General features: G+C 42.5%; 2 protein-coding genes across 31 annotated transcripts in view; one reads left to right on the top strand and one right to left on the bottom strand.

Annotated features, from left to right (window-relative positions):
• Window positions 1-10,867, top strand: part of mark3a (MAP/microtubule affinity-regulating kinase 3a) — a 58,053-nt gene extending 47,186 nt beyond the window's left edge. For 8 of the 30 annotated variants that reach the window (XM_065966014.1, XM_065966016.1, XM_020649655.3 and 5 more), the window contains 3 exons: window positions 304-330; window positions 8,381-8,425; window positions 9,908-10,867. In XM_065966014.1, the coding sequence (XP_065822086.1) occupies window positions 304-330; window positions 8,381-8,425; window positions 9,908-10,253 (418 nt within the window). In that variant the 3' untranslated portion in view covers window positions 10,254-10,867. Of the gene's footprint in view, window positions 1-303; window positions 331-5,143; window positions 5,224-5,438; window positions 5,487-8,380; window positions 8,426-9,907 lie in introns of all 30 variants that reach the window. The other 22 variants (XM_065966017.1, XM_065966032.1, XM_065966022.1 and 19 more) reach the window with 13 other exon arrangements.
• An 898-nt stretch (window positions 10,868-11,765) lies between these two features.
• ckba (creatine kinase, brain a) lies at window positions 11,766-15,449 on the bottom strand. The gene is made up of 8 exons (XM_020649649.3): window positions 15,180-15,449; window positions 14,565-14,766; window positions 13,645-13,799; window positions 13,358-13,490; window positions 12,794-12,965; window positions 12,562-12,685; window positions 12,241-12,430; window positions 11,766-12,131 (listed from the first exon to the last, which is right to left on the bottom strand). Exons 1-8 carry the CDS (start codon window positions 15,432-15,434, stop codon window positions 11,953-11,955), a joined length of 1,410 nt encoding a protein of 469 aa, XP_020505305.2. The 5' UTR covers window positions 15,435-15,449; the 3' UTR covers window positions 11,766-11,952.
• Window positions 15,450-15,839: the final 390 nt, after the last annotated feature.

Here is a 15,839-nt window from a genome sequence, read left to right as displayed (position 1 = left end):
TTCTCTCAGAGCGGCAGCCAGGCCAGCGACATCCCTCCTGCAATGACTGAGCTGAAATGAGGAATTGAAATCATTTGATAATCGATAAAAAAAAAATTAAAAAAAAGAATCTTCCCCGTCACTGTTGATGATTCCAATCACCCCATTTTTGTTCACTCATTCAGACTCCTCATACCCTCTCCTTTCCTCCTTTCCTCCTTTCCTCCTTTCCTCCCTGCCTCTCTCTGTCCCTCCTGCCCCCCTCCTCCTCCTCTCACTCCTCCTTCACCATTTTCACTGTTTCTTTGTCTGATTCTGTTGTAGAAACATGTCATTCAGGTTTACCAAAAGGTAGGACTCTTGTACTGCCTTTCGCTCTGTGCCAAAAAAAAAAAATAACGAAAAACTATCTCACAGAAAAAAACAAAACCTTCCTCTGAGACTCAGACGTGTGAGGCTGCTGGCACTGAACTAACACACGCTTAGCAGAATAACACTCTCTCTGGGTACATTTACACGCTCGCAGTTTATTATCAGATTAATGTGCCGGCACATTTTGAGTTTGAATTAACAAGAGCTGAGCCGAGGTGTTTGATTCATCAGAGGGGATAGTTTCATTGTGGAAGGAGCTGTGAGACATTTTTTTTAAAGTGTGCTTATTTGCTTTCTCGCCAAAAGTTAAAAGTGAAGATTTATGAGCCTCTCATGTCTGCACGGTTGATTTTGACCTGGAGCCAGCTGTCAGTTAGCTTAGCTTTGCACAAAGACTGGAAGAAAAGGGAAACCGTTGGTGCGTCCGAAGTTAACACGGAAACGTCTTGTAAAACCCGGCACCCAACGCCGAATGTTTTATAAGCAGTAAACTTTAAAATGGAGCTGAACAATCCTGCTGTGTGCTGGATTACTCCGATTTTAGCAGCCGATTGATCCCGCTCTACTGCAGCCTGGATGAGGAGCACGCCGTGCACAAAGCACCCGTCCATCCTTAAACATAACACTTTAGGACTCTTTCATCAGCAGCCAAGGGTGTTTGTTTTCCTCCGTCATTTTTAATTTCAAATCCATTTGACATTAAAAGAAGCAGCAAATCAAACTTCAGCTCCTTAAGACAGCAGAAAGTTTCATCAACAACTCTTCAAACTATTTTACAACAAAACATTTAAAGCTTAATTTTTATTGTTATAGACGTAATTAGTTTTGGTTATTTGTACCTTTTTTATAAGGTTGTCAAAATGTTTGATACTGCCATACTTTTTTTGACACCAGGTGTTTTAAAACGATTCAATCTCTGTTATTTTAATGATCGATAGAACCTGAAGTACCAGTGATTTAAAAAAACGACATCTTTAGACATATTATTGACCAACGGTTGGACGTTAAAGAGAGATAGAGAGAGGTGTGCTGGGAGGTAGATTTTGTGACCTCTGCACAGATACATGCTAGCCGTTTCCCTCTGCTTCTAGTCTTTATGCTAAGATAAGCTAACAAACTGTATGGGCTCCAGCTGTATATTCAACGTGCAGACGCCTAAGTGGTTTCAAGCGTCTTATCTCGCTCCTGGTGATAAATTGTAGTTTTTAAACAAAGCTCTTGTTCCTCTTTCAGGGATGTAAAAACAATAAGAGAAAGAAAATCAACACATTCATGTTTTCCAAGTATAAAACATATTTATTCATCTACATGATGATTTTAATCAGATCATAACTGGGGAGTGTAAATGTACTCAGTGTGGCTGTGGTTGGTCTGAGTGGGTAACGACTGATTGTGAGAGCAGACCGGACTCCTTGAACAATCAGTCGATTTAACCGACAGGAACAACAAAGCAGCTTGCCACTAATCTGTTGCCGACGCCTGCATGGGCTCGCTTCTTACAGCTACCATTGATTGTGGTTTGTTTTCTCACCACAACGATCGTTACAAACGACCCTCTCTCTCTCTCCCTCTCTCTCTCTCTCTCTCTCTCCCTCTCTCTCTCCCTCTCTCTCTCCCTCTATCTCTCTCTCTCTCTCCCTCTCCTGCTCTCTCCCTCTCTCTCTCCCTCTCTCTCTCTTTCTCCTGCTCTCTCTCTCTCTCGCTCTCGCTCTCGCTCTCTCTTTCTCTCTCTCTCTCTCTCTCTCCCTCTCTCTCTCTTTCTCCTGCTCTCTCTCTCCCCTCTCTCTCGCTCTCTCTTTCTCTCTCTCTCTCTCTCTCTCTCTCCCTCTCTCTCTCTTTCTCCTGCTCTCTCGCTCTCTCTCTCTCTCTCTCTCTCTCTCTCTCTCTCTCTCTCTCTCTCTAAAAGATGCACATTTCAGACGTAGCCATACACATAATTGTTCCACATCTATTCACCACATGAACAGACTTTTATTTAGTTGTTTGTTTAACTCTCCGTGGCATCAGATGTGACTTCTCGTGGCCCTCAGAACAGAAGAAATCCTCAAGGGCGAGATTTCTTCCTGTTTTCAGATGGAGGAGGAAATGTTTGTGCCATGCAGGGCTAAAAAAAAATATTTGTAGGTGCAGCATTTGTGTAGATGATTGTGTTTGTGTAAGACTTTATCCAGTGTTGTTGAGGGTTTTTTAGGCTTTGCATCGAATAAAAGAAGCTTCAGATTTAGGTTCACATCTTCTGAAGGCCTCTTGTTCGATTGGTTTTGACTCTCTGTCACTTCGTGTTTGTTTAGAGGGACGCTCGATGTTTCTCAATGAGATTTTTTTTGGCTTCTGAGAAGCATTTAAAGAACATTTTTACCTCTTGAGGTTCTTTGTCTGAGGTGTTTTCTTTGTCCAATCATATATTGATCAGTTATCTCTACAGATCAACAACAGGTACTAAGAATAGAACAACACCGCTTTGTCAACACACAAAGTCCCGTTTACAAATTGAAACAGAATTTAAAAGCTTGATTTAAATAACTCTAAAAATATATTTTACATGATTCCTTAAATGCACAGTATGTAAAATCCACCGCCAGGTGGCTCTCAATCAAAACAATAACAATAGATGACGGCGGGGAATCATGGGAGTGAGTCTCTGCTACTCTGCCCCCCGAACCCCCGATGAAAACGAACTCATAGTTGACGACCTGAGGAAGAGAATATGTTCACCGACTTTTTTATCACAGAACATCCAGTGTTTCCACGGCCATGTCCCGTTACAACTATAAAATGAAGGATTTCTCTAGCTGTGATAACTGTTGGAAATATTTGAGCTTCTGATAGTACTCAACAAAAGAATACAACATATGATTTGCCACTTTTGAATTCATTTAGATTTTTTTTTTATATTGTTACGTTTAATCTTTAATGTGAGGACTGATTTCCTCTTGTAGCTCAGTCTGCTGAAGCTTCGTATCATCTTTAGCCAAAGTTAAAACTCACTTTTAAAAACACCAGAACAAGAAGCGTTGATTTATCCTCATCTGTCACTAAAATTACTTCTGGAAGACTGCAGGTGTGAACCGACCTTTAAGAAAGCAAACCTTAATATTACAGTTGAATGAAACATTTATTTGGCATCGTAACCGAGTGGACTTTAAACACTAATGAGATAAAAGCGCAGAAACGAGATCCGTGCAGAAAACTTAAAAGAAATCTCTAAAACACAAACGGGTACAAATACGGTCCGTGTCTGTTCATTTCTCCCACTAATATCGAGTCATACCGACCCCGACATCAGGCCGGGACACTGAAAACAAACTCAAACAAATGTTTTTCAAATTCAGATGTCTGTGGTCAGAGTGAACCATGTTGTGTGAGCAGGATCAGCTGTGGTCTCTCAGCCCAGCAGAGGGTTGCTGTGGGGTTTTTGTGAGTCTCCTGCAGGCTTGCTGTCTGGAGGCTCAGCAGTGCCCTCTGGTGGCGGTGTGGTGCACTGTCTTCTTCCTCTGAAAGCGTCCTTCATCATCCTCGAGTCTTAAACTCAAGTGTCATATTCATCTCCCATCTCACTCTTATCACCTCACTTTGTTCTTTTTTCTTTGTCCTCATTGGTAGGGAGTGAAATGTGGTACGGTGTTATCAGACGAGTTCATAATGTAACTGAATGAATCCCGAAATGATTCAAACGGAGCAGAAAGAGGAATCAAAGAAGGTTGTGTGTTCTATATATTTAACCTATAATCAGGGTGTGTAAGCTCCACATACACACGGCACAGAGGTGGGATCACTACGTCCCACCGTTAGGCCTCTGTGACGTTCACATTAAAGGCCAGAGGTCACAGGAGTGTAAATATGGCGCCTTGAACTGGCTGTCTAAACCGGGCTGACGTTGAGGACTTCTCAGTCAGCAACTCCTCGAGTCTAGTGTCTTCGTTTTTCAGTGAAATATCTCAACAATTATTAAATGGATTGACGCCCCCCTCAGGATCATTTCTTACATATCCAACAAATTAAACTTTCCACTTGATGTTTCAACAAAATGCCTCCAAGCTCACGTCCTTGTGCGTGTTTTGTGCTCATTAGCTTCTTTTAGCATGTTGGACAGAGACGGTGAACATGGCTGATGCTCATGTGTTCTAAGAATCAGGGTGTTTACATTATTGTCGGGGTTTTTAGCACGCTGCATTAGCATTTAGCTGAATGCAATGCTGTGCCTTAGTGTACAGCCTTACAGAGACGCTAACACCTGGTGAACGACTGTTAGCTCATTTAGGGAAAACAGAGAAGAATAAATAAAAAGTAGGGCGATGGTTGAGCTCATACAGAGGCTCGGTCCTCGATTCAGCCGTCATATCAAAAAAAGGCCCCCAAACATCTTATTAAAAAAACATCAGCCTGTTTACAAATATCATTGAGAGAGTGTTAGCATGCCAACGTTAGCATTTAGCTCAGACTCTCAGAGATGCTAGTATGAACTGATTAGAGGAAAAGTATAAATAATATGAAAGTTCTCTCTGTTTTTTTAAATTTAACTTTGATTATCAGAACTTTTTAAACACTCGTCTGATAATGTTTTACTCCATTTTGTCCCTTGTCACCCTCCGTACATTTCTCCTAAAGAAATCCTCATCACATCTCGGGACTTAACCAACAAGTTTTTTGACGTTTTCCTCCTCAGGAAGTTTTAGGTTCAGTCACCTCCTCCCTCCTCCTTTCTCCTCCTCACAGTTTGTGTGTTTTTTGTCCTCCTAACCTTCCTGTGTCCTTTAACCTTGACCTCTTGCTGCTCTTCCTCTCCGCCTAGGGTCACTATTGACCCGGCCAAACGGCAGACGGCCAAAACAGGGCCTGTCGTCCCTTCTACCCAGGGAGGAAAGACCCTTAGTAAGTCTTCTGCCCTCCGGTCTCTCTCAGCCTGTCCTTCCTTCCTGCCTTCTCATCATTCTTCCATGTTGGTTTTCCTTCTTCTTCTTCTTCTTTTTTGGCCTCTCCTCATGTCATACATTTTTGATATTCTTTCCCTCTCTCTTTCTTTTCTTGTCATGTGTCCATTGAAGTATCGCAGTTTTTTTTTTTCAGAATCCCATTTTTTCTTTCAGATTCAGGAGCGGAAGATATAGAGAGTTGTAGGAAGATGAAGATCTAGAGTAAGGGGCTGTTTCAATCCCTCAATCTTTCCTCTGAGACTTTTAAGTCTTGAATGTGGGTTATGTGGAGGGACTCCCCCCTTCCCCCCCCCCTCAAACTTCACTCCCCCCGCCTCCCCCCCTCCCCCTCCCTCCCTGCTTCCCCCCACTCGGTCTTGTGTTATCTTCACGGCCTCTCTGACCGACCCAGGACCTGCTGTCAGTCCTGTCTGCTCACTTGTCCTCTTGTTGTCGAGTCTCTCTTTTTTTTTCGCTGTCGGGGAGTTCGGAGCGGCTTCCTCCTCCACCCGTCCTGTTTTTCTGTTCTCCAGGCTCTGCAATGCATGCTGGGACAGCCTGTCCTGTCAGGGGTAGCAGGGAGCTTTTTCAGTGATATCACTCGAACACCTTCCTCTTGTTTTGTAGTGATTCAGACTCTGATTTCCGATGTGTGAAAGTGTTTTCAGCCAGTTAAGAGTTCTCTTGAGTCACTGCGAGGAGCAGATGAACACGGACGCACACAAACCGCCTTCCAAGTGTTTCTGTATTTAGCACAATTACTTTCTGACGACCTTGACTAAGAATGAGCAGCTTGAATAAAACCTCTGACGGTTTATGTTATCGCAGAAATGAAGTTAAGGCGTGATTCATGGCTTCAAAAAACGACCATGAAGTCGAGTTTATTGAACAGAGATGTTTTAGTCCAATCAAACAAAGATATTAAAGACTTGATCACATCAATTATAAACTGTATTAATAATGCTTTAAATAAGTTTTGCCTACTTTTCACCCTTTTGTGTCCTAATTAAAGGCAGAGAGAGAAAACGTTATCACAGAAAGTTTTTCTCTAATGTTTCTACTTTTGGAGACTACTTTTTTTTTCTACTAAAATCCAAAACACTTGGACCTGACAGCTAATTCTTCTTTGAAACTTAAGGACACGGTCATATTCTGTGTCTGCGTTTCTTAAGTCAACTTGTTTTCATAAATCTGCAGTCAGACTCTGAGAAGGTTCCTGACTAATCCTCGGCTGACGAGCTCGCTGTACTCCTGCGTAGTTGTTTCAGTCACATGAAACAAAGTCTCTGAATCTGTCGAGGAACATTTGGGTTTATATTTTTAGAGCTTCACTCTGCTCCGTGGTTACAAAAAGCGTTTCTCGTCTCCCCGTAACCCCTGAAAGATTCTCTGTTCCTCTTCTGCTGTCCTGGTTTTGTTTGTGGCTTTTGACATCATTGTTTTACATCAGGAAGTCGTTTGTTTAAAATTGTTATTATTCTTTTCAAAGGAGACCAGAAAAAAGGCAAAAATGAGAAACTAATGTACAAAAAGCTAAGTTTATTCTTGAGTTTATTCATGGAGCACCGTTCACACAGCGAGCGATCGAAGAGCTTCAAACGGTTTAAAAACGACATTAGAAGAAATGTGAGGTTAGATCAGAAAGGTCATAAAAACTTCAGAGTGAGATAATAAAGCTTTTAAAATGTGCTGTATCCATCCGCTCAGAAAGATTACATGATGCACCAGAACGTAGAGCTGCCAGCTTTTGAACGTCATCCCAGACTTGTGTCAAAAAGAGAAAAAGAAAAGCAGCTAAGCCTTAAAGAGAAGAAGTGTCAGTTGTGATCATTAAGTTCATCTGAAGTATTTTCTTTGAAGGAAGAATGTGCGACATGTTACATATAAATAGATCAGATATCCAGTCTCTCCTGTGTAAATGTGTCTCTGAGTCCTGACTGTCTACAATGAGGGAGAAGCTCGAGTCCCGCTGGCTGTGTTGTTGTCAGAGCCGTGTTTACATGGACGGGACGGCCGGCTCCTCCCCTTGTGTATAAAAGCTGTTTTAGTCAAGAACTAGAGAAAAGAAGAAGAACATACTCACTGATTATTTTAATGTCACACAAGCGTTTTTAGATCATGGTCTGTTTAAATTTATATGCAATATGAAGCTACGAGCTAACTACAGAGCGCTAACATTATCCTGCTAACACAACAAAGCAGGACACAGGTGATTGCAGCTCGAGCAAAGGACAATTTTGGTCCACCACTTGCACTAAACTCCTTCTTGTAAACTCTAGTGGAGGAGGGTTGGAGGTGTGTCACTGGAGGAGAGCGGAGGCTTCAGATTAGCGGAGGTGTGGCCAAAAAGCATTTTCTTTTGGTACTCAAGGGCGACATCTAGTGGATCAAAAAGTCGCACATTCTTCCTTTTAATATTGATTAATCAAACAAATCATTTCAAGTTTACTCTGAAGTTTTATAAAAAGAAAAAAAGCGAGTTTATAAATAATTTTTACAAATGTTTGCAAATTGATATCCTAATTTTTAACCGAATCACTCGTTCCTGCTCAAGAATAAAATGAAGAGAATAAAAGAATGAACCTGGAGATATTTAAAATGTTGGTTTTAATGAAGTAAAAGAGAATCGACGTGTATGAGACGGTAGTTCTGCTGCTGCATCATCACCCCCCTCCCTTTAATCTGTCCTTCCTTTATCTCACCTGTCGGCTCCTCCTGTCGTCGTGGTTACTCTTCCTGTTTTGATTGGACACAGTCACACTAGTTCATCAGCTGCATCTCTGTGTCGCTGTGTGCTAGCAGGATGTTTTTTCTTTGCTTTAAACATTTTGGTTTCAGTTTGGAGTCACAGTCTGAACATGTATCACTGTTTCTCTGACCGTCTCATGGGCTTTCACCTGAAGTCAATCTTTTATTTGTTTTTGGTTTTTTTGGTGGTGGTTTTCACGTCGGTGTCACTCTTCATTTTTCATCACACGTCACAGAATCTTTTTTTTTTTTTCTTTATTCACTGGAATTGATCTGAAATCATTTCTGTCGTGCACAATCCACATCTTTTTTTTTCTTCTTCTTCTTTGTTTCCCCTCCTCCCCGTCTGATCTTCTCATGCGCCTCAGAGTCTCAACCGAGTTTGAGAGAAACGGGAGACTTGAGGGCTCAAGGTGAGGTTACCTGCTGTCCCCCCTTCCCTCCTGTAAATGTGGCGAGCCCCCCCCCCCCCTTTTATAAACGTAGGCTTCAGTGTGTCCTCGTCTGCAGTCTCGACTTGCTCGACTTCCCTTATCGCTCACAGGACACCCCTCTCTGCTTTCCTGGTTCCTCTGGGAAGTTTGAATGTGTGTGGAAGCGTTTTGTCTGCATCTTGACTGCTTTGGCTTGGTTTTATTCTTTTCATGTTTGCATGACTCCGTGTTTGTGTGCTGCTCTGTTAGCATGGCATATTTGTTCTGTTGTCAACCTTTCAAATGCTCCTAATGCCCCGCTATAAAAGTGCAAGCATCAACGTGTCCGGCCCCAGTTTCTGCATCATTCAGTCACAAAGCTCAACAGCAGAAAAAAAAAGTCATCACAGTTTTCTTGGACAACAAAACAGATGGAAGAACTTCAATAATTATTCAAATTATCTCTCATTGTAAGGAGGGATGGATGACATTTTCCAAAGATGTAGACTAAAAAGATTGTGGAAATAACCTCCTTAAAGTTTGAACTGTTGTTAAAAACAAACAAACATGTTTTTAAGGAACGCTTTGCTTTGTGACTTGAATGTTGGGATGAAAATTGAGAGGCACAAACTGGGTTCAGGACGTGTTCTCAACGAGTTCAATGATATTTAAAGGAATAAATACTTTGATGTTTTGGGAAATATTTGTGGTTATTTGCTTTCTTGCTGAGAGTTGGATTTAAAAAAAAAAAAAAGAAGTTTGGCACAGAAATATTCCAGGTTTGGAGAATTAGAGCAACTGGTAGCTGGTTTTATTTAGATTATTGGTAGTGGAGCAGAAATGCAAATTAAAGGTCCTGCCACTTTAATTGCAGTACTTCTCCAGATAGTTGAGTTTAGCTATCTGACACGAGGAGTTAAACACGGCTATTTTAAGTCGATGCATCAGATTCACCAGTTCGGCTTCGTATAGCAGAACTTATTTCTGAATAAACTTTTTCTTGAGCCTTGAACTCATCACGCTTTAAATTCTATTGGGCCTTGATGATGCATTCATATAAATCCAGAAACATAATTTTAGTACAACTCATTTATATATGATCTGTAGGAACAGTTTATGAAGAATTAGGACCTTACCTGTGTTTTGCAGACACTATTAAATAAATGTTTGGATGTAGTGTCTTTTTCAAAATGTGGTAGAGTACCTTTATATGAATACATCTTGTAGTCTTGCTAGCAGTTTCCCTCTGTTTCCTTGTCTTTGTGCTAAGCTAGGCTAACTGTCTGTAGCTTCTTAGTTACTTCACAGACATGAGAGCAGCATCAAACTTCTGATCTGATTCTTGGCAAGAAAGGCGAATAAAAGCTCCAAAGAAAAGATTCCTTTAGATGTTGACCTTGCTGTGACTTTGACTGAAGATGATAGAAAAACAGAACAAACTGATCCTAAAACGTGTCTTTGTGTTTCCTTTTGTCCCACCAGTCGCCATGTACCTGGGGATCAAAAAGGGGAAAATAAAGACGGTAAACCCCGCTCCCTCAGATTCACTTGGAGTATGAGGACCACCAGCTCCATGGAGGCCTGCGACATCATGCGGGAGATTCGCAAGGTGCTCGATGCCAACAACTGCGACTACGAACAACAAGAGAGTTTCCTGCTTCTTTGCGTCCACGGGGACGGGCGAGCCGAGAACCTGGTGCAGTGGGAGATGGAGGTTTGCAAGCTGCCCCGTCTCTCGCTCAACGGCGTCAGGTTCAAACGGATATCCGGATCATCCATCGCATTCAAAAACATTGCTTCCAAAGTTGCCAACGAGTTAAAGCTATGAACAAAAGGGTTTAAAAAAAGTATACATATATATCTAGAAGTATTTAAGCTGTACAATCATCCAAGTAGCAGTTTCCAAATGTCTCCTTTTTTTAAACAAAATACAGAGTATGTATTGAATATTACAATGTATAGACTAAGGCTTTTGGCAATAATCACTGAATTACCTACTAATATCTCAGTCTATTCTGGCCACACGGGGTCGACATTAACGAGTTGAATATGATTTGTCATGCTGTGAATGTGGACAAAAAAAACAAAAACATTTCTAGTCTTATTTATTTCTCTTTTTTTTTTTCTCCTTGAAAAAGAAAAAAAATTACGTAGCGTTTTTTTTTTTTGTTTTCAGTGTAAATAATGTATCTTACTTCCAAGATGGCTTCACTGCAATACTCCATTTTTTTTTTTTTCTTTTTGTATTTCGTTTAAAAAAAAAAAAAAGTAGAGATGATGGGGGAGTCCGTGTAAATGCCCACATGGTTAAAAAGGGGGGGAGGGGGGAGGGTCACTCATGTCTCAATTAAAGTGTCTGTCCACTTGAACGTCCCGTCTCACGATGATTATTTGTAACTGGATACAGTCAAGATATATATCTATAAAAAATGTTTGCTTCAATGTTGTATGCTTCTTTGGAGACTTATTAATTTACATTTTATCGTCCAGTGGTGGAAAAAGATGAAAAGTCTGAGCATGAACATTTTAGAAATTCTCTGTGCATGACAGCGTGTTGATTATTCATTGGGAGAAATGAGACCTTGATTATTTTCACATTCAGAGACGCTGACAAGCGGAAACTTCCGGTGTTGAAAAATGAAGCCAATGCGGAGGTGCAAAGTCCTGCAGTCTGTCGAGAGTCTGCTTGAGGCTGGCTGCAGAAGCACCCGGAAGTCAAATACACACCCATTCAAAAAGACAGTTCTTATAGCAGAAATTAACATGTTCACAGACTCGTTCAAAATGTCTGATTAGTTATTTACCTCACGGGGGTGAATTATTTTATAACCCATCAGTTATGAATCTTAGAAGTTAACCATAGTTGGGCGTGTCTGACCTGAGTGACAGGCAGTAATGGTTTGCCAAAAAGCTTAAAACCCACCTGAGCCTGTCGTTAGGGGCAGTTACCTCTGATGAGCCGCCTGCAGTTATAGATGTTGATTAATATTTATAGTCTATGGGTACTGAACATAAACTTTGTCCCTGCAAGGTTTTTAAATACTGTGATATAAAGTTTTTATTTTATGTCACAATCCCATTAAGCTCTTCCCCATTAAAACCATTTAAGTCAAGGTTTGTTATAAAGTGCGGCTGTAAAACAAATCTAAGAATCCCAATCAGCCTCTAAAATCTACTTTGAGGTGTTGAAGCAGTTTAGAGACGATGTGGTTTCTGCTGGACAGTTTGTTATTTTTATTCTTTGTAACAGTTTGAACATGACTAGATCCCACAAAGTATAACTATTCCACATTTATCTCACTTTTTTCCAAAGTTTAGGAACACAGTCATTGCAAAGAAGTTGAGCCAGAACATGTTTTTATTTCAGATTCATCCTCACCGAACAGGAACCGTTTTAAATACAGAACAAATCCAAACTGTGTAATACAGAGTGCATTCCAGGACAGAGTCAAACATTCATTCAGACAGAGGGGAGGGGGGAGGGGGAGAGGGGGGGAGAGGGTATTTGGGAGTGGGAGGGGGCCGTTTTACTTCTGGGCGGGCATGATGTCATCGATGGACTGGCCCTTCTCCAGCTTCTTCTCCATCTCGATCAGCAGCTTGATGCCGTCGACCACCATCTGCACCAGCTCCACCTCAGAGAAGCCCAGTCTGTCGGCGTTGGAAATGTCAAACACTCCGCCCACAGCGGCGGTGTCCACACCACCTGATGGAAACAAGACAAAACTTAATTAAACTTCTTAAGGTTTATATCAGGGGATTTAAAAATTAACCAAACAACCATTAGAATAAAAGGCAAATCTGAATGTACTGACCGGTTCCACGTTTCTGCAGCCTCAGCTTCTTGAGAACTTCCTCAAACTTGGCGTGTTTGCTCATGTTGGGCAGCTTCACGTGCACACCTGCGCGCAGGCCGGTGCCCAGGTTAGAGGGGCAGGTGAGGACGTAGCCCAGGTGCTCATTCCACATGAAAGAGTGTCCTCTGTCCTTGAAGAGGCCCTCAATCTAAAACACAGAACCAGGTTAAGTGAGGATTTTAATGTGCAATCAACATCAACCACACTGACACATCCATTCAGTCCGGCTCGCACAGAGGAACTCCCACAACAGATAAACACTTCATTCTTTCTACAAACCTTGGTGAGGCCGGTACAGAAGCGGTTGAACACCTCCTTCATGTTGCCGCCTTGCTGCATAGAGATAACACGCAGGTGGTCCTCCTCATTCACCCACACCAGGAATGTCTTGTTGTTGTTGTGCCTTAAGACAGAAGACAAAATAAGTAAAGTTATTTGAAACATTATATTCAAAGGGGAAAAAAAGCACAAGACTTTTAAATAGCCATGTAGATTAAAAACAACTTCTCACCAGATGCCCCGGGCGTCAGGCCAGTCACGGGCCATCCCTGAGGCCAGCAGCAGAGGAGACACTGGTTTGTCGAACAGGAAGTGGTCGTCGATGAGCTGCTGCTGCTCGGCGTCTGTCATGTTCTTCAGGGCGTAGTATTTCCCCTTCAGGTCTCCGCTCAGGGTGTCCAGAGCTGCATGGAAGAAAAAAAGAAAAAAAAAAATATAAAACAATCTCAAAAAGTCATGACAGATGACATTAGGCAGACATTTTGAATCATCCTAGGCTGCGACAGAAATTCTAAATGACCTTTACTGTACTATAATCTGTTGAAATTCTTCATTCTACCACTAGAGGGCACCCACCACCACAGAAATGAGACAAAGCCGCCTCATCCTCTCTAAAGAGCATTACTGATTTTTTAGGCCTTGTTCCACACATGACTCCATCTGCAGCCCTCACTGCACTGTATGCTTTGCACTCCGTGAGGACGGCTGCAGACAGGACAGGAAGCAGAGTTCCTGCCCTGTTTTTAATGATGTTCTTCAGTTGGAAAAAAAAAAAAGGTTCAAGTGGCCTCTTTACCTTCAATAGAGAGCGTCTCTACAGCACGTCTCTCTCCTCGGCTGCAGTGAGGGGGGAGGCAGAAGCCGCGGATGCTGCGGCCTGTTCGGACGCGGGAGCTCAGGACATAGTTGGGGTCGAGATCGTCACCACCCTAAAAAGACAACACAGGAGGAAAAGTTATATCTAATGGTGTAGAAGAAGTGCAACAATGGAATTGAGTAAATCCAAAGAGAGTAAAATGCTATAGCAGCAGGAGGGCTCTCCAGACTTGTGCTGTGACCCTGGTGGAAACAGGACTGTCGTACCTTCAGGTTGTCTGGGTTGAGGTCGGTCTTGTGCTTGTCTGAGGGTTTGTATCCTCCGTGTCTGTCCTCGATCACGGGGTCCAGCAGCTCTTTGAAGACCTCGTACGTCTCCTCGTCTCCAGCGACACAGCCCACAGTCATGATGAAGGGGTGGCCTGAACACAAAGCAAAACCGGGTCACGGGGGGGGGGGAGACAGTGGAGAGAGACCGACAGGCCAACATCCTCACTAACTGAATGGGAATGAGTGTCATCAGGTTTCAGGATGAGACTATGAGACTGTACCAGGATTATCAACCCCTGTCTGAATGACACCATCTACGGTGACACCGTTGGGTGTAGCCCGCTCTCTCAGCTGCTTGTACATGTCCAGGGTTAAGAACTTGGCCATGTGGTTGTTGTGCTGACTGAGATCTGGGAACTCGTCCTCGGCCGACAGCCTCTTCAGGGTCAGCTTGGCCATACTCTCAGAGCTAAACAGAAACACAGTCTACAGGGTGAGGAAGGTCACCCGTCACTCTGTAGTGATCAGGAGAGTGTTTACATGACATGTTAGTCTACACTGAGGCTCTAACTGATATGAAACAGTGAAAGCTGCAGTGGATTATCAGCTGCAGCTCTGTGCATTATGCAACCCTGGTAATCTTTACCATCTTCTAATAAAGCGGTGCAACATTACTCTGATAATGGAGGCCCATTTAGAGGAGGATGACGTTTCTAACTGATCTGCATATGTCTATAACGGGTTGACAAAGTTTATCCCCTTGGCAAGGTCACAGTGCAGAAAGCTGTTAGTGTTCCCCTCACAGGAACATGCAGCACTGAGAGCCGCTGCGCTCGATCAGGCAGAACAGATGGCGGGTTTGGTTTTTTTTCACCGAAAATCCGCTTGTTGTTTTTTTTGTTTTGTTTGTTTTTTACCTGGGTTATCAATCCCAGTCTGAATGACGTCATCCAGAGTAAATCCACTGGGAGTTTGTTTGCTCCTCAGCCGCTCGTATATAGCAGGAGTCAGGAGCTTGGCCATATGATTGTTGTGTTGGCTGAGGTCCGGATACTCCTGCTCCGAGGAGTATTTCAGCTTCATCTGGTTGTGCGTGTTACCGAAAGGCATGGTTGATCCCTGGGACGGAGGATGGAGGATGGAGGATGGGGGGGGAGAGACGGTGAAAAATCAGCGAATCAAATGATTACAGAGTACTCAGGCGGCATTACGTTTACAGATTATCACGGATGTTACGTTTTACACAGCCGCAGATAGACAATGAAATCTCCTGCAGTGAACAGAGTGTCCTGAAGGCGCTCAGGCAGGTGCAGAAATGAGCTGAAAAACATCTTCTATCAAATCTGTGGAAATGTCCCATACTGTAATTAAAATGATCGAATAGACAACATTACTCCCGTTTTTATTACAACCGGACAAATTCATAATCTTAACATTATCTGTCACTATGCTCAATTACCATTAATCATTCCAAAGCAAACACACTGCGGCTGTACGACAAGGTTTGGAGTGACATTAAATAACAGTCCTACCTGTTGTTTTCGGACTTGTGGATTACTACTACTACCAGGGGTTGATACAAAGATCCCTATTTTACCGACCGCGGAGCTCACAAAACAACAGCAGCAGCGTCCCAGCAGCTCTCCGGTCACTCCGATGACTTGAGATCGTCCTTTATAGGGGGAGCATCTCTCCTCCCATTGGTCAGTGGGCCTATTCCATTCATTCAATTGGATGCGCTGATACGAAGGCTGTGTGGAGTGGGAGCTCCCTCCCTCCCTCTTCATGCACACATTTCTCTACAAATCCATCTTTTTGTGCAGTAAATTCCATTTGTTTACAACCTTACAACAAACAAAGTGATTGAATGATCCAGTTATTTACATGTTTTATGTGTTATTCTAAAACTGAAACTAAAAGTGCTTGTGATTGTTGTTTTCTTTTTCTATATTTTTAAATGAAGAACTGTTTTGAAACACTGAAACTGAGGTCCCAGTCTTCCCACGCCTGGTGAAGGTGATGGAGGGGAGACTGTTCCTTCAGAGAGACAGATAACAGATACTTACAGAGAGAAGGAATCACATCAGCCCATCCAAGCTGAGGCGTCTAATTTTAACAAAATTTTGTATTTTTGCGTTTTGCATTTTGTATTTTCTGTTTACCTAATCAGTCACTGCAAAACAATAAACTTT

This window comes from Labrus bergylta, chromosome 18 (assembly GCF_963930695.1).
Source record: "Labrus bergylta chromosome 18, fLabBer1.1, whole genome shotgun sequence".
Lineage (NCBI taxonomy): Eukaryota > Metazoa > Chordata > Actinopteri > Labriformes > Labridae > Labrus > Labrus bergylta.
The sequence above is the reverse complement of the archived record's forward strand: the minus strand, read 5'-3'. Positions and strand labels throughout refer to the sequence as shown.

Coding starts and splice junctions, on each gene's coding strand:
- ckba (XM_020649649.3), bottom strand. CDS start 15,434: ATGAAGAGGGAGGGAGGGAGCTCCCACTCCACACAGCCTTCGTATCAG. Junction 14,767..15,179: donor CACAAGTCCGAAAACAACAG/GTAGGACTGTTA, acceptor CCTCCGTCCCAG/GGATCAACCATGCCTTTCGG. Junction 13,800..14,564: donor GACTGGGATTGATAACCCAG/GTAAAAAACAAA, acceptor CTTTGTGTTCAG/GCCACCCCTTCATCATGACT.